Source organism: Lissotriton vulgaris, chromosome 7 (genome assembly GCF_964263255.1).
Source record: "Lissotriton vulgaris chromosome 7, aLisVul1.2, whole genome shotgun sequence".
Taxonomy (NCBI): Eukaryota; Metazoa; Chordata; class Amphibia; order Caudata; family Salamandridae; genus Lissotriton; species Lissotriton vulgaris.
Genome location: NC_141695.1, coordinates 599,521,258 through 599,538,917, shown reverse-complemented (window position 1 = coordinate 599,538,917; position 17,660 = coordinate 599,521,258). Strand labels below are relative to the sequence as shown.

Here is a 17,660-nt window from a genome sequence, read left to right as displayed (position 1 = left end):
CAGGCCAACCAAAGCCCGGTGAGTGAAATGAGCAAAAACGGCCGCTAACGCGAGCCGCGTGTGTCATCACAGCCCAAAACAGAGACGGCCGCTAACGCGAGCCGCGTGCAAGATAACAGCCCCAATTTAAGAGGCATCGCGGGGAAATCGGCAGCGCGAGAACCAAGGCGGCCGCTTAAGCACGCCGCCGCACCAAGAAAGGAAACAGTAGGAAACTTACCCAGAACACCGGCAGCCCCCGAAAAGCACAACCAGGAACGCTGTCGTAGATCGCAGAAAAAAAAGAACAGGATGATTGTTGATGCACTTCCCCCTTTATAGTCATGTGATGGTGACGTCATCCTAGGGGGAAGTGCAAACAGCTCAGCTAGGTAGGGGTTTCTGTAGAGCAGACTAGCTGCTCACTTGTCAGGAATGGGACGGGGAGACAGGACGAGGAGGTAATGCACGTTGCCTTTATGAATAAGCGCAATCGTGCCTATAGTCTCAAGCCGTATACCACCAATGAGGACCAGTGAGGATTGTTGTCTGGCTCAAGGGTTGAAAAGGATGGACATGCTGCCTGGATATGTAGTGCAAGCATTTCTTTCTAGTCACAGGGGTATCAAGGCCCAGAGGTGAGGCAGAGAGACCGAGCCAGAGGTCGAGGGAAAAATATATTGCCAGTCCATGGCGACGAGAGGAATGGAAAACCCCGAGTTAGAGACTATTAAATAATCCAGTCACCATCTTTCTTTGCAGTCTGCGCTTGCATTTGAATAGCACAGTACAGGTGCAATGTAAAAACGAAAAAAACAGGAATGGAAAACCCACTCGCACGACTTGTGACTAGCTGAGGTCTGAGACTGACATAGTGTTTGGGTTTTCCATCTAATACCCAACCCCTTCCTACTCAATCCCGTTAAGATCTCTTGGGAGAAAGAGTGTTGAGAGGTTAAAGAATTTTGGCAGGATTCGTGGCTGTTGGCTGCCAAATGCTGGCTGTGCACTCGCCCTGTTTGAACGAGGCTTTGTGTGGGCGCATTCCAGGGTCAATGAGTGCCATAAAATGCCATTGTGAGCGGCTACATTCCTGTCCTGGTTGCAGTCTTGGCAACAGAAAAGAGAGGCAAAGAGCGATAAAAAAACACAACACGAAGTAGCAGCGTGTACAGTAGCTGCTCCCTGGGGGGTGGTGCAAAGTTTCAACAGCGGAGCACTGCAGCACATCTGAGCACTGAGCAGCCTCAAGTAGTAACGGCTGCAGCACTCTAGCTTAGGCGTGAGGGAGCATCTCCAGCGCCCTGAGGGCAGCGTGCAGTGCTGGCACTGTGGGGGCAGCGCCCTGAGGGCAGCGTGCAGTACTGGCACTGTGGGGGCAGCGCCCTGAGGGCAGCGTGCAGTGCTAGCAATGTGGGGGCAGCGCCCTGACGGCAGCGTGCAGTGCTAGCACTGTGGGGGCAGCGCCCTGAGGGCAGCGTGCGGTGCTAGCATTGTGGGGGCAGCGCCCTGAGGCCAGCGTGCAGTGCTAGCACTGTGGGGGCAGCGCCCTGAGGGCAGCGTACAGTGCTAGCACTGTGGGGGCAGCGCCTTGAGGGCAGCGTGCAGTGCTAGCACTGTGGGGGCAGTGCCCTGAGGGCCACGTGCAGTGGTGGCACTGTGGGGGCAGCGCCCTGAGGGCAGCGTGCGGTGCTAGCATTGTGGGGGCAGCGCCCTGAGGCCAGCGTGCAGTGCTAGCACTGTGGGGGCAGCGCCCTGAGGGCAGCGTACAGTGCTAGCACTGTGGGGGCAGCGCCTTGAGGGCAGCGTGCAGTGCTAGCACTGTGGGGGCAGTGCCCTGAGGGCCACGTGCAGTGGTGGCACTGTGGGGGCAGCGCCCCGAGGGCAGCGTGCAGTGCTAGCATTGTGGGGGCAGCGCCCTGAGGGCAGCGTGCAGTGCTAGCACTGTGGGGGCAGTGCCCTGAGGGCCTCGTGCAGTGGTGGCACTGTGGGGGCAGCGCCCCGAGGGCAGCGTGCAGTGCTAGCATTGTGGGGGCAGCGCCCTGAGGGCAGCGTGCAGTGCTAGCACTGTGGGGGCAGCGCCCTGAGGGCAGCGTACAGTGCTAGCACTGTGGGGGCAGCGCCTTGAGGGCAGCGTGCAGTGCTAGCACTGTGGGGGCAGTGCCCTGAGGGCCACGTGCAGTGGTGGCACTGTGGGGGCAGCGCCCTGAGGGCAGCGTGCGGTGCTAGCATTGTGGGGGCAGCGCCCTGAGGCCAGCGTGCAGTGCTAGCACTGTGGGGGCAGCGCCCTGAGGGCAGCGTACAGTGCTAGCACTGTGGGGGCAGCGCCTTGAGGGCAGCGTGCAGTGCTAGCACTGTGGGGGAAGTGCCCTGAGGGCCACGTGCAGTGGTGGCACTGTGGGGGCAGCGCCCCGAGGGCAGCGTGCAGTGCTAGCATTGTGGGGGCAGCGCCCTGAGGGCAGCGTGCAGTGCTAGCACTGTGGGGGCAGTGCCCTGAGGGCCTCGTGCAGTGGTGGCACTGTGGGGGCAGCGCCCCGAGGGCAGCGTGCAGTGCTAGCATTGTGGGGGCAGCGCCCTGAGGGCAGCGTGCAGTGGTAGGACTGTGGGGGCAGCGCCCTGAGGACAGCGTGCAGTGCTAGCACTGTGGGGGCAGTGCCCTGAGGGCCTCGTGCAGCGGTGGCACTGTGGGGGCAGCGCCCTGAGGACAGCGTGCAGTGCTAGCACTGTGGGGGCAGTGCCCTGAGGGCCTCGTGCAGTGCTGGCACTGTGGGGGCAGCACGCTGAGGGCAGCGTGCAGTGGTGGCACTGTGGGGGCAGCGTGCAGTGCTAGCACTGTGGGGACAGCGCCCTGAGGGCAGCGTGCAGTGGTGGCACTGTGGGGGCAGCGCCATGATGGTAGCGTGCAGTGCTAGCACTGTGGGGGCAGCGTGAAGCAACAGAAGTACAGATGGAACGGCGTGAAGTAGCAGCACCCTGTGTGAAGTGTAAGCTGGCAGCCCTCCGAGTTGCTGCATGTAACAGCACCCTGTGTGAAGTGTAAGCTGGCAGCCCTCCGAGTTGCTGCATGTAACAGCACCCTGTGTGAAGTGTAAGCTGGCAGCCCTCCGAGTTGCTGCATGTACCAGCACCGTGTTAGTAGTGTAAGGTGGCAGCCCTCCGAGGTGCTGCATGTAACAGCACCCTGTTAGTAGTGTAAGGTGGCAGCCCTCTGAGGTGCTGCATGTAACAGCACCCTGTGTGAAGTGTAAGCTGGCAGCCCTCCGAGGTGCTGCATGTAGCAGCACCCTGTGTGAAGTGTAAGCTGGCAGCCCTCCGAGGTGCTGCATGTAACAGCACCCTGTGTGAAGTGTAAGCTGGCAGCCCTCCGAGTTGCTGCATGTAACAGCACCCTGTTAGTAGTGTAAGGTGGCAGCCCTCCGAGGTGCTGCATGTAACAGCACCCTGTTAGTAGTGTAAGGTGGCAGCCCTCCGAGGTGCTGCATGTAACAGCACCCTGTTAGTAGTGTAAGGTGGCAGCCCTCCGAGGTGCTGCATGTAACAGCACCCTGTGTGAAGTGTAAGCTGGCAGCCCTCCGAGTTGCTGCATGTAACAGCACCCTGTTAGTAGTGTAAGGTGGCAGCCCTCCGAGGTGCTGCATGTAACAGCACCCTGTGAGTAGTGTAAGCTGGCACCCCTCCGAGGTGCTGCATGTAACAGCACCCTGTGAGTAGTGTAAGCTGGCAGCCCTCGAGGTGCTGCATGTAACAGCACCCTGTTAGTAGTGTAAGGTGGCAGCCCTCCCAGGTGCTGTATGTAACTGCACCCTGTAAGTAGTGTAGGCTGGCAGCCCTCCGAGGTGCTGCATGTAACAGCACCCTGTTAGTAGTGTAAGGTGGCAGCCCTCCGAGGTGCTGCATGTAACAGCACCCTGTGAGTAGTGTAAGCTGGCAGCCATCGAGGTGCTGCATGTAACAGCACCCTGTGAGTAGTGTAAGGTGGCAGCCCTCCGAGGTGCTGCATGTAACAGCACCCTGTAAGTAGTGTAAGCTGGCAGCCCTCGAGGTGCTGCATGTAACAGCACCCTGTGAGTAGTGTAGGCTGGCAGCCCTCCGAGTTGCTGCATGTAACAGCACCCTGTGTGAAGTGTAAGCTGGCAGCCCTCCGAGTTGCTGCATGTAACAGCACCCTGTTAGTAGTGTAAGGTGGCAGCCCTCCGAGGTGCTGCATGTAACAGCACCCTGTGAGTAGTGTAAGCTGGCAGCCCTCCGAGGTGCTGCATGTAACAGCACCATGTGAGTAGTGTAAGCTGGCAGCCCTCGAGGTGCTGCATGTAACAGCACCCTGTTAGTAGTGTAAGGTGGCAGCCCTCCGAGGTGCTGCATGTAACTGCACCCTGTAAGTAGTGTAGGCTGGCAGCCCTCCGAGGTGCTGCATGTAACAGCACCCTGTTAGTAGTGTAAGGTGGCAGCCCTCCGAGGTGCTGCATGTAACAGCACCCTGTGAGTAGTGTAAGCTGGCAGCCATCGAGGTGCTGCATGTAACAGCACCCTGTGAGTAGTGTAAGGTGGCAGCCCTCCGAGGTGCTGCATGTAACAGCACCCTGTGAGTAGTGTAAGCTGGCAGCCCTCGAGGTGCTGCATGTAACAGCACCCTGTGAGTAGTGTAGGCTGGCAGCCCTCTGAGGTGCTGCATGTAACAGCACCCTGTGAGTAGTGTAAGCTGGCAGCCCTCCGAGGTGCTGCATGTAACAGCACCCTGTGAGTAGTGTAAGCTGGCAGCTCTCCAAGGTGCTGCATGTAACAGCACCCTGGAAGTAGTGTAAGCTGGCAGCCCTCCGAGTTGCTGCATGTAACAGCACTCTGTGAGTAGTGTAAGCTGGCAGCTCTCACAGGTGCTGCATGTAACAGCACCCTGGGAGTAGTGTAAGCTGGCAGCCCTCCAAGGTGCTGCATATAACAGCACCCTGGGAATAGTATTAGTTAGAAGCCCCCCATAGAGCAGCATGAAGTAGTAGCACCCTGGGAGTAGTGTAAGCTGACAGCCCTCCGTGACGCTGCACGAAGTAGCAGCACCCTGGGAGTAGTGTAAGCTGGCAGCCCTCCATGGTGCTGCACGAAGCAGCAGCACCCTGGGAGCATTGTAAACTGGAAGACCTTCCTAGCGCTGCACGAAGCAGCAGCACTCAGAGAGTAGTGTACGCTGGCAGCCTTCCGAGGTGCTGCATGATGTAGCAGCACCCTGGGAGTAGTGTAAACTGGCAGCCCTCTGAGTTGCTGCATGTAACAGCACCCTGGGAGTAGTGTAAACTGGCAGCCCTCCGAGTTGCTGCATGTAACAGCACCCTGTGAGTAGTGTAAGCTAGCAGCCCTCCAAGGTGCTGCATGTAACCGCACCCTGGGAGTAGTGTAAGCTGGCAGCCCTCCGAGGTGCTGCATGTAACAGCACCCTGTGAGTAGTGTAAGCTGGCAGCCCTCCGAGGTGCTGCATGTAACAGCAGCCTGTAAGTAGTGTAGGCTGGCAGCTCTCCAAGGTGCTGCATGTAACAGCACCCTGTGAGTAGTGTAAGCTGGCAGCCCTCCAAGGTGCTGCATGTAACAGCACCCTGGGAGTAGAGTAAGCTGGCAGCCCTCCGAGTTGCTGCATGTAACAGCACTCTGTGAGTAGTGTAAGCTGGCAGCTCTCCAAGGTGCTGCATGTAACAGCACCCTGGGAGTAGTGTAAGCTGGCAGCCCTCCAAGGTGCTGCATATAACAGCACCCTGGGAGTAGTATTAGTTAGAAGCCCTCCATAGAGCAGCATGAAGTAGTAGCACCCTGGGAGTAGTGTAAGCTGACAGCCCTCTGTGGCGCTGCACCAAGTAGCAGCACCCTGGGAGTAGTGTAAGCTGGCAGCCCTCCATGGAGCTGCACGAAGCAGCAGCACCCTGGGAGCATTGTAAACTGGCAGACCTTCCTGGCACTGCACGAAGCAGCAGCACTCAGAGAGTAGTGTAAGCTGGCAGCCTTCCGAGGTGCTGCATGATGTAACAGCACCCTGTAAGTAGTGTAGGCTGGCAGCCCTCTGAGGTGCTGCATGTAACAGCACCCTGTGAGTAGTGTAAGCTGGCAGCCCTCCTAGGTGCTGCATGTAACAGCACCCTGTGAGCAGTGTAAGCTGGCAGCCCTCCAAGGTGCTGCATGTAACAGCACCCTGGGAGTAGTGTAAGCTGGCAGCCCTCCGAGTTGCTGCATGTAACAGCACTCTGTGAGTAGTGTAAGCTGGCAGCTCTCACAGGTGCTGCATGTAACAGCACCCTGGGAGTAGTGTAAGCTGGCAGCCCTCCAAGGTGCTGCATATAACAGCACCCTGGGAATAGTATTAGTTGGAAGCCCCCATAGAGCAGCATGAAGTAGTAGCACCCTGGGAGTAGTGTAAGCTGACAACCCTCCGTGGCGCTGCACGAAGTAGCAGCACCCTGGGAGTAGTGTAAGCTGGCAGCCCTCCATGGTGCTGCACGAAGCAGCAGCACCCTGGGAGCATTGTAAACTGGAAGACCTTCCTGGCGCTGCACGAAGCAGCAGCACTCAGACAGTAGTGTAAGCTGGCAGCCTTCCGAGGTGCTGCATGATGTAGCAGCACCCTGGGAGTAGTGTAAACTGGCAGCCCTCCGAGTTGCTGCATGTAACAGCACCCTGGGAGTAGTGTAAACTGGCAGCCCTCTGAGTTGCTGCATGTAACAGCACCCTGTGAGTAGTGTAAGCTAGCAGCCCTCCAAGGTGCTGCATGTAACCGCACCCTGGGAGTAGTGTAAGCTGGCAGCCCTCCGAGGTGCTGCATGTAACAGCACTCTGTGAGTAGTGTAAGCTGGCAGCTCTCCAAGGTGCTGCATGTAACAGCACCCTGGGAGTACTGTAAGCTGGCAGCCCTCCAAGGTGCTGCATATAACAGCACCCTGGGAGTAGTCTAAACTGGCAGCCCTCCGAGTTGCTGCATGTAACAGCACCCTGCGAGTAGTGTAAGCTGGCAGCCCTCCAATGTGCTGCCTGTCACAGCACCCTGGGAGTAGTGTAAGCTGGCAGCCCTCTGAGGTTCTGCATGTAACAGCACCCTGGGAGTAGTATTAGTTAGAAGCCCTCCATAGAGTAGCATGAAGTAGTAGCACCCTGGGAGTAGTGTAAGCTGACAGCCCTCCGTGGCGCTGCACAAAGTAGCAGCACCCTGGGAGTAGTGTAAGCTGGCAGCCCTCCATGGTGCTGCATGAAGCAGCAGCACCCTGGGAGCATTGTAAACTGGCAGACCTCCCTGGCGCTGCACGAAGCAGCAGCACTCAGAGAGTAGAGTAAGCTGCCAGCCTTCCGAGGTGCTGCATGAAGTAGCAGCACCCTGGGAGTAGTGTAAGCTGGCAGCCCTCCAAGGTGCTACATGTAACAGCACCCTGGGAGTAGTGTAAGCTGGCAGCCCTCCAAGGTGCTGCATGTAACAGCACCCTGGGAGTAGTGTAAGCTGGCAGCCCTCCGAGGTTCTGCATGTAAAAGCACCCTGGGAGTAGAGTTAGTTAGAAGCCCTCCATAGAGCAGCATGAAGTAGTAGCACCCTGGGAGTAGTGTAAACTGGCAGCCCTCTGAGGTGCTGCATGTAACAGCACCCTGTGAGTAGTGTAAGCTGGCAGCCCTCCAAGGTGCTGCATGTAAAATCACCCTGTGAGTAGTGTAAGCTAACAGCCCTCCGTGGCGCTGCACGAAGTAGCAGCACTATGTGAGTAGTGTAAGCTGGCAGCCCTCCAAGGTGCTGCATGTAAAAGCACCCTGGGAGTAGTGTAAGCTGGCAGCCCTCTGAGGTTCTGCATGTAACAGCACCCTGGGAGTAGTATTAGTTAGAAGCCCCCCATAGAGCAGCATGAAGTAGTAGCACCCTGGGAGTAGTGTAAGCTGACAGCCCTCCGGGGCGCTGCACGAAGTAGCAGCTCCCTGTGAGTAGTGTAAGCTGGCAGCCCTCCGAGGTGCTGCACGAAGTAGCAGCTCCCTGGGAGTAGTGTAAGCTGGCAGCCCTCCATGGTGCTGCACGAAGCAGCAACACTCAGAGAGTAGTGTAAGCTGGCAGCCCCCCAAGGTGCTGCATGTAACAGCACCCTGGGAGTAGTGTAAGCTGGCAGCCCTCCGAGGTGCTGCATGTAACAGCACCCTGGGAGTAGTGTAAGCTGGCAGCCTTCCGAGGTGCTGCATGTAACAGCACCCTGTAAGTAGTGTAAGCTGGCAGCCCTCCGAGGTGCTGCATGTAACAGCACCCTGTAAGTAATGTAAGCTGGCAGCTCTCCAAGGTGCTGCATGTAACAGCACCCTGAGAGTAGTGTAAGCTGGCAGCCCTCTGAGGTGCTGCATGTAACAGCACCCTGTGAGTAGTGTAAGCTGGCAGCCCTCCGAGGTGCTGTACGAAGCAGCAGCACCCTGGGAGTAGTGTAAGCTGGCAGCCCTCTGAGGTGCTGCATGTAACAGCACCCTGTTAGTAGTGTAAGGTGACAGCCCTCCGAGTTGCTGCATGTAACAGCACCCTGTGAGTAGTGTAAGCTGGCAGTCCTCTGAGGTGCTGCATGTAACAGCACCCTGTTAGTAGTGTAAGGTGGCAGCCCTGCAAGGTGCTGCATGTAACAACACCCTGGGAGTAGTGTAAGCTGGCAGCCCTCCGAGGTTCTGCATGTAACAGCACCCTGGGAGTAGTGTTAGTTAGAAGCCCTCCATAGAGCAGCATGAAGTAGTAGCACCCTGGGAGTAGTATAAGCTGACAGCCTTCCGTGACGCTGCACGAAGTAGCAGCTCCCTGGGAGTAGTGTAAGCTGGCAGCCCTCTGAGGTGCTGCATGTAAAAGCACCCTGTTAGTAGTGTAAGGTGGCAGCCCTACAAGGTCCTGCATGTAACAGCACCCTGAGAGTAGTGTAAGCTGGCAGCCTTCCGTGACGCTGCATGAAGTAGCAGCTCCCTGGGAGTAGTGTAAGCTGGCAGCCCTCCGAGGTGCTGCATGTAACAGCACCCTGTTAGTAGTGTAAGGTGGCAGCCCTATAAGGCCCTGCATGTAACAGCACCCTGTGAGTAGTGTAAGCTGGCAGCCCTCCGAGGTGCTGCATGTAACAGCACCCTGTTAGTAGTGTAAGGTGGCAGCCCTGCAAGGTTCTGCATGTAACAGCACCCTGGGAGTAGTATTAGTTAGAAGCCCCCCATAGAGCAGCATGAAGTAGTAGCACCCTGGGAGTAGTGTAAGCTGACAGCCCTCCGTGGCGCTGCACGAAGTAGCAGCTCCCTGGGAGTAGTGTAAGCTGGCAGCCCTCCGAGGTGCTGCACGAAGTAGCAGCTCCCTGGGAGTAGTGTAAGCTGGCAGCCCTCCGAGGTGCTGCACGAAGTAGCAGCTCCCTGGGAGTAGTGTAAGGTGGCAGCCCTCCATGGTGCTGCACGAAGTAGCAGCACTCAGAGAGTAGTGTAAGCTGGCAGCCTTCCAAGGTGCTGCATGTAACAGCACCCTGGGAGTAGTGTAAGCTGGCAGCCCTCCAAGGTGCTGCATGTAACAGCACCCTGGGAGTAGTGTAAGCTGGCAGCCCTCCGAGGTGCTGCATGTAACAGCACCCTGTAAGTAGTGTAAGCTGGCAGCCCTCCGAGGTGCTGCATGTAACAGCACCCTGTAAGTAATGTAAGCTGGCAGCTCTCCAAGGTGCTGCATGTAACAGCACCCTGAGAGTAGTGTAAGCTGGCAGCCCTCCGAGGTGCTGTACGAAACAGCAGCACCCTGGGAGTAGTGTAAGCTGGCAGCCCTCCGAGGTGCTGCATGTAACAGCACCCTGTAAGTAGTGTAAGCTGGCAGCTCTCCAAGGTGCTGCATGTAACAGCACCCTGTAAGTAGTGTAAGCTGGCAGCTCTCCAAGGTGCTGCATGTAACAGCACCCTGTAAGTAGTGTAAGCTGGCAGTTCAACCAAGGTGCTGCATGTAACAGCACCCTGTAAGTAGTGTAAGCTGGCAGCTCTCCAAGGTGCTGCATGTAACAGCACCCTGGGTGTAGTCTTAGTTAGAAGCCCTCCCTAGAGCAGCATGAAGTAGCACCCTGGGAGTAGTGTAAGCTGACAGCCCTCCGTGGCGCTGCTCGAAGTAGCAGCACCCTGGGAGTAGTGTAAGCTGACAGCCCTCCGTGGCGCTGCTCGAAGTAGCAGCACCCTGGGAGTAGTGTAAGCTGACAGCCCTCCATGGCACTGCACGAAGCAGAAGCACCCTGGGAGTAGTGTAAGCTGACAGCCCTCCATGGCACTGCACGAAGCAGAAGCACCCTGGGAGTAGTGTAAGCTGACAGCCCTCCATGGCACTGCACGAAGCAGAAGCACCCTGGGAGTAGTGTTAGTTAGAAGCCCTCCCTGGTGCTGCCCTCAGATACTGCACCCTGGGAGCAGATTAAAGCTGGCAGCCCTCCGAGGTGCTGCATGTAACAGCACCCTGGGAGTAGTGTAAGCTGGCAGCCCTCCGAGGTTCTGCATGTAACAGCACGCTGGGAGTAGTGTAAGCTGGCAGCCCTCCGAGGTTCTGCATGTAACAGCACGCTGGGAGTAGTGTAAGCTGGCAGCCATCGAGGTGCTGCATGTAACAGCACCCTGTGAGTAGTGTAAGGTGGCAGCCCTCCGAGGTGCTGCATGTAACAGCACCCTGTGAGTAGTGTAAGGTGGCAGCCCTCCGAGGTGCTGCATGTAACAGCACCCTGTGAGTAGTGTAAGCTGGCAGCCCTCCGAGGTTCTGCTTGTAACAGCACCCTGGGTGTAGTGTTAGTTAGAAGCCCTCCATAGAGCAGCATGAAGTGGCACCCTGGGAGTAGTGTAAGCTGGCAGCCATCCCTGGCGCTGCACGAAGCAGCAGCACCCTGGGAGTAGTGTTAGTTAGAAGCCCTCCCTGGTGCTGCACTCAGATACTGCACCCTGGGAGCAGATTAAAGCTGCTGTGCCCTCGGAGCAGCACGAAGTTGCAGCACCCTGGGAGCTGTGTAAAGTATCAGCACCAGGGGAGCACCATAAAGCTGCAACACACTGGAGCAGCACAGACCTGCAGGACCCAGAGAGCAGCCTACAGGTGCAGCACCTGGGCGGAACAGCTCAGGAAGTAGAGTAAACCGTACACAGATATTGGGTTTGTTTCCTCCAATGCGCTGACTGTCACCAAGCTGTAAATTCTACTGTCCAGAATCCGCCCTGACAGACCCAACCAAAGCCTGTGAATGAGTGAAAGCTGACACTGCGGTTTGCAGTGAGCTGCGCCCGATCACGCTCTGTTCACTCACAAACTCCTGGCCTCTCACCTCTTTACACTCCGCGAGCCTCTCTGTGGCTTCACTTTTATAACCTGGGGAGAGTAGGTGTGAGTTTAGCACATACTCTGGGTCCCTTGTGGTGCACAGAAAGCGCCTCGATCTCTCTTTGTTTATAGCACCCCACAAACTGCGTGACTTTGAGTCCCAGGTGTATGCTCGGATGGGGTTAGGGACGCAGGTGAGCTCGTGGCTGCTAGGGGCCCTATATCAGATGGGACAGCTCCTGCCAGCTTCGAACCCAACAACTTCAAACGGGGATATCTGACCCGGCACTTGGACTATAGAAAGGGAAACCGCAGGTCTCAGAACATAACGTGATGATGGCTAAACTGGCCGCATGACATGTAGCCACTTGGTAGCTATGGTGGAGTACTGCAGGGTCGGATTGGTAAGGCGGGCAACGGGCCAGTATCAGATTCGCAGCTCTGGGTCGCTGGTTTGGTCAGTGTGGTGGCCGATTGAGGCTGTGTCTGTGCAGTTTAGATTCCGCCAGTGGCCCAGCGGGGACCCTAAGCGGCCTTTATGGAGGCACATGGGACTATATTACCTCCCTTTTACCAGTGGGCGGAGGTGTCATTCCCAGCCTGTCACTTGGCCAGCCCATTAGTGTATGCAGATTAAGCAGAAGTGGCCTCAACTATAGTCAGGTGTGGCTCACCAGTGTGAACTAATCCATGCACAAAGAGTCCTGACAACATCTGCATTTTTTTTTTATCTGAGCGAAGCTGAATAAACATAACTCTTTTAGAGAATCCTCCCTCCCCCTTCCTTCTTTTCATAATACTTAAACCACTGAAGCAGTGTTTTGTGAAGAGGTGCAATCTGCAAATGTGGGACACTTTTTTTCTTTTTAGAGTGCCTAACACTGTCGTCACTGTAAGGCCCGCACAGTGCTCACTACTGCAAACTTAAACTTCTCACACTGCCTGCTACTGCCAGCTCATAACACTGCTTGTTACTGCAAGCTCCTTACACTTCTAACTGTTGACTTCAAACTGCCCATCATTGCCAGCTTCTCAAACTGCCCGCCACTGCAAGCTCCCCACAATGTAAACAACTGCAAACTCCTCACACTGTCCAATACTGCAAGCTCCTAACACTGTCTGTTACTGCCATCTAGATTCTCACACTGCCCACCACTGCAAACTCCTGACATTGCAAACTACTGCTGTCACCTCTTCAGAGGCCTTACTGCTGCCAGCTTCTCACTGTGCTCTCAGGGTACAGCTTCTCGCACTGCAAACAAATGCTCCCGACACCACACTGTCCACTGGGATCTCCTCACACTGGCAACTACTGCGCGTTCCCCACACAGGCCTACCATTTCCAGTCGTAATCGTTTCAGCACATCACACTAGCCACCACTGCTTGCTGCTCACACTGCGGGCCTTTTCTAGCTTCGGATACTGCCCACCACTGCATGCTGCAGCTGCTCACACTGAGGGCCTTTTCTGGCTCTGTATACTGCCTACCACTGCAAGCTGCAGCTGCTCACACTTCGGGCCTTTTCTAGCTCCGGATACTGCAGCCACTGCATGCTGCTCACACTGCGGTCCTTTTCTTGCTATGGATACTGCAGCCACTGCATGCTGCTCACACTGCGGTCCTTTTCTTGCTATGGATACTGCAGCCACTGCATGCTGCTCACACTGCGGGCCTTTTCTATCTTCGGATACTGCCCACCACTGCATGCTGCAGCTGCTCACACTGAGGGCCTTTTCTGGCTCTGTATACTGCAGCCACTGCATGCTGCAGTGCAGCTGCTCACATTGCGAGCCTTTCCTAGATTCAAGCACAGCCCAATGCTGCACCTTCTCACCAGGGCACGAGTCAGGGGTACACGCGGGTGGACTGCGTCCACCCACTTTTTTCACAGGGTGGACGCCGTCCACCCTGCCAAGAGGTTGGGCCCAACTGAAAATGATGCTGAATTTGTCCTGGTGTAATTTCCAAACACTGGGACACTTTCAGCAGCACCTGAACGTTGTTGTCTGCTTTCGATCCACAACAATGTGCAGGCAGGGACGGGGCTCTCTAATTTCTAACTTCTGCTGGGCCCATTAACAAAGGCCAATCTGAGGGGTCATCAGGCCTCCTTTTGTTGGAGTCTCCTGGTTGGCAGCAGTAAGGAGCCTCACACCTTGAAGCAAATGCAGTGGAGGGGAAACAAAGGCTCACACCTTGTTAGTGCTTCTCACATACTTAAGAAAGGAGGCATTTCACTTTGTTCAGGCTGTTTAGGAGATATTCATGCACTGTAAGAACGTCGGATGTGTTGATCTTTCCCAGTATTTGCACAAAATAAATAGCAGTTTTATAGCGCTTACTACCCCTGAGGAGGCGTTATAATAATTTAAATGTCACTATTTCCTTTAAGGCACTATGGCTAGAGGAAGCTTTACACTAACAAAATGCAACTTTGTTTTATGTGTAGCGTACAAAAGTGTGAATCTTCTGCCTGAATCAGCAAGTATACTCGAAATGTCCTCAAATGTACTCATGGCAGATCGTTCTCCTACCTCGCCGCCAGGTCCTGGAACGCCCTCCCCATCCTCCCGGCTGTTCGAGCAGTAACAGCATGCCCTCCTCCCACCCCCTCCTCAGCGCCTTGAGACCCTAGCTCGCTCTGTAAATGCACTGATTGATTGATTGATGATACACCTGCTAAAAATAAACGTATGTATTTTCTCTTTTGTTTAATAGATACATAAGCTGGTCAGGACTCATATGTTTTGTTTATTATCAAAAGTAATGTTCTAGCAGAAGGACGGGCCCTTTAAAGGGCAAGGCTCAAGGCAAAGATCCAGCCCCTTCCCCATATGACGGTCCTTGGAGCTCTGGGAAAGTGCATCTTCTTTTGGGATCTCTTAGGTTTCCTAATTTAAATAGTGCAGGTTCAACATTTGCTGTAAAGCATGTGAGTCGATTCCACATCACCTGTGTGCACTGTGCCGCTGGTGAAAAGTCCCAGCACTGCCCTCCAGGCCAAACTTGGCGCAGTCTCATCCTCCCTGTGTCACCCCGGCTCTGTGTTTTAATTATTCAGTGGGACCGGGTTGGTTCAAGATTAAACGTGATAATTTAGATGCCTGTAAATGTTCCGTCTGCGACCCTCTAAATAACCGAAAATACAGTTAAAACGAGCAAGCTTTCACACTGCCCACCAGCGGGATTGAAACCGGTCCTGGCTGGTGATAGGATCTGACTGCCCATTCAGTCCATGGCCTCTCTGCTGAAGCCAGCGGAGAGAGGTGCAACGCTTTGCCACAGAGCCATTAGACCTGGCAGCTCTTCTACACCCTCTAGTTCGTTCGTACCCCTCGCAGAGTGACCCACTCCGCGCACACTAGACTTTTACGAGTATTTGAGCGCTTTGAAGTGGCTTAAAGGTGACACAAAAGGTATGCAAGTAGCCAGACCCCCATAAAACAACAAGCACTGCTGGGTTTTACGTCACACTTCATGGCTGTGTATATGAGCGGGTGCTGCACTCAAGTAATCAATTTTAGTTATTTATCAAACGATATGTGTGCTGTGTTTGGATTAGTGCCTGCACACTATGCTATGAACTGTATGTGGCCTGGTGCCTAAGGCCACCAGGACTCTAACACGCACTACGAAATTAAATACTCCTTTTGTCAAGTTATTATTCACTTTATCCAATATGAGTCATCAAAAATTCATGTCATTACAGTCATCATGAACAATTAAAACAATTAAACAATAAATCATTTGAAATGTTCAGAATTTTGCGTTTCTTTCAAAGAACAAGACATATAAATTTATCCAATAGGTTCTACAAAACAATACAATAACACCCAATGCATTTCGGGGCACCAGGCCACATACAGTACACTTCATGGCTGGCCACACAGTATTATCACAAATGCGTCGACTACAGTCCACTTGTTGCTTAATGTTATAATTATTTCAAAAATATTCACTCAAAATCGCAAAATGAATTGTGTTCGAATTGAAAGCCTTTTTTGTTTGAAGGGTATTTGATCTAAACACATAGATGAACGTAAACCAAAAACACATGGTTCGAATGTGAGAAGATGTCAGCGTCCTCCACAGATTAAAGGCAGCACCCCCGTCACCCCGCCCCCACCAATTTGCAATTTGCCATACATTCGTCCAGAGTACTTTTATAAACAGTGCATTACCAACAAACATTATAATTCCGATTTCGTGCGAAAAGTTGTTTGAATAGTGTATCTCACAAGTTTATCAAATAGTTTACGGATGCTTATGCGTACGAGCGACTTCGTTTATTTTCAAATGGAATTTCTGATTCATGCACTTAGAACATATGTATTTTATCAGACCGAGAGCACACACCTGGAATGCAATTGACACCGTTCTACACCACCACTGGTCCCTCACTGTCCTACAATATCCTGGACTCGACTGCGCCCCCGTGCCATCCCCATCACTGGGTCCGCACTGTCCTACAATGTCCTAACTCTGCTGAGGCCCCCATCACTGGATCTGCACTGTCTTACAATAACCAAACTCTGCTGAGCACCCCATCACTGGGGCGGCACTGTCCTACAATGTCCCAGCTCTGCCGAGCTCTCCATAACCGGGACCGCACTGTCCTAGAATATCCCGGACTTTGTTGCACCCTTCATCGATGAAAGGTTCCTCACTGTCCAAAAATATCCAGGACTCGACGCGCCCTTTATTACTGTGTCACTCACTGTCCTACAATATCCAGCGCTCTACAGCTACCCCCGTCACGGGTTCTCACATTGTCTTAAAATGACCTGGACTAGCGTGCACTCTTCACCACTGGCGCCTCACTGTCCTACAACAGCCTTTACTCCACCCCCATCACTGGGCCCCTCACTGTCCTACAACGGCCTTTACATTATCCCCACCACTGGGCCCCTCACTGTCCTAAAACAGCCTTTACTCCACCCCCATCACTGGGCCCCTCACTGTCCTACAACATCCTTTACTGTACCCCCATCACTAGGCCTCTCACTGTCCTACAACAACCATTACTGTACCCCCATCACGGGGCCCCTCACTGCCAACATTATCTGGACTCTACGTCACCCTCCATCATTGAAACCCGCCCTATCCTACAATATCCCGGTCCCTTCGCACTCTCCCTCACTGTCCTACAGTACCCTGGACTAGGCTGCACCCTCCACCACTTGGTCCCTCACTGTCGGCCCACACCCTGGATTCCATTGCACCCTCACTCACTGGTCCCTCAGTGTTATCCTGTGCCGTGGATTCTACTGCACCCCCCCCCCCCTCACAGGGCCCCCTAAAGTCATACAGTATCCCGGACTCCAGGGCATCCTCAGTCTCCGGGCCCCTCGAGACCCCATGAACTTTAAAGTCCATCTCGGACTGCGAGTGTCCGCCACTGCCGTGCACCCAGCGGAAGCCTCCGTCACTGCCCTGAGTGGCCTGGTGCCGCTGCACTCTCCGTTCCCTGCCCCCTCGCTGTCACTGGGGGCCGCTGCTCTGCCCATTCTATCAGCGGCCCCTCGCTGTCCCGCACTAATACTGCTAGACTCCACCGTTCACCACGCCGCTGACACAAACCTCCCCTGCTCTACTCTTTGCTGTGGCATTATCAATGCCACGCCCCTACCAACCACCCCCTTGCTCCACTCCAGCAGCCAACCTTTGAGACTGGTTTTCAGTGCTTTAAAGCTGCACCTCAAGCGCTATACTGAAACCCTCGAACATAACACAAAGCGCTGCTCTCACTCACTTGCTGGTTTTGGTTTTCGTCGGGGACGACTTTGTAGGCGATCCCTTGGAGCTCTTGAACATCTTGGCGGCGGCCGGGGGTCTTGGAGGGTCGGGGTGGCTGGCGGGCCCTCGGCTCGGCAGGCAGGTCTTCTCCGTCGGCGGCGGGGCGGCGGACTGACGCAGACTGCCCGATGTGCGGGGACAGGCAGGCTCTCGGCGGCCCCTCCCCGCAACAGGTGATTTAAGATGTGCACCGCGTCAACCTGCAAAAAAAATCTGACAGGTAAAACCGGTTCAGAACGAAACAGAGAGCGACCTGGGCTGGGAAGAGACAGAGACTGCGGCCCGCCCTTCCGCCTCGGGGCCTAGGCCGGGCTTCCGTGGGGCCGAGAACAGCCTCGGCAATCAAAGTGCAGCCACGCCGGGAGCGGCGGCGGCAGCTTCACACACCTGAGAAGCCAGGAGGGTTGGGGGGATTCAGTCACTTGCTCAGACTGTGTATCAGGCCTACTAACACAGGAGCGACATCAGTGTCTCCTCTGACTGACTTTACCCCAGCTCTTCTCGTACCTCAGGGGGCAGCCTCGCATGCGATCCTGGCCGATTCAGGCCAGGATCTCTTTTAAGCTCCTATGCCTGGCTCACAGGGCAGTATATGGCTTAGGCTCAGAAGAG

The 17,660-nt window shown here is 55.0% G+C and overlaps 1 protein-coding gene across 1 annotated transcript in view; it reads right to left on the bottom strand.

The window, feature by feature from the left end:
- Positions 1-17,367, bottom strand: part of EVPL (envoplakin) — a 150,023-nt gene extending 132,656 nt beyond the window's left edge. The window contains exon 1 of the mRNA XM_086930714.1: positions 17,005-17,367. Coding sequence (XP_086786840.1) covers positions 17,005-17,066 — 62 coding nt within the window. The 5' untranslated portion in view covers positions 17,067-17,367. The remainder of the gene's footprint in view (positions 1-17,004) is intronic.
- Positions 17,368-17,660: the final 293 nt, after the last annotated feature.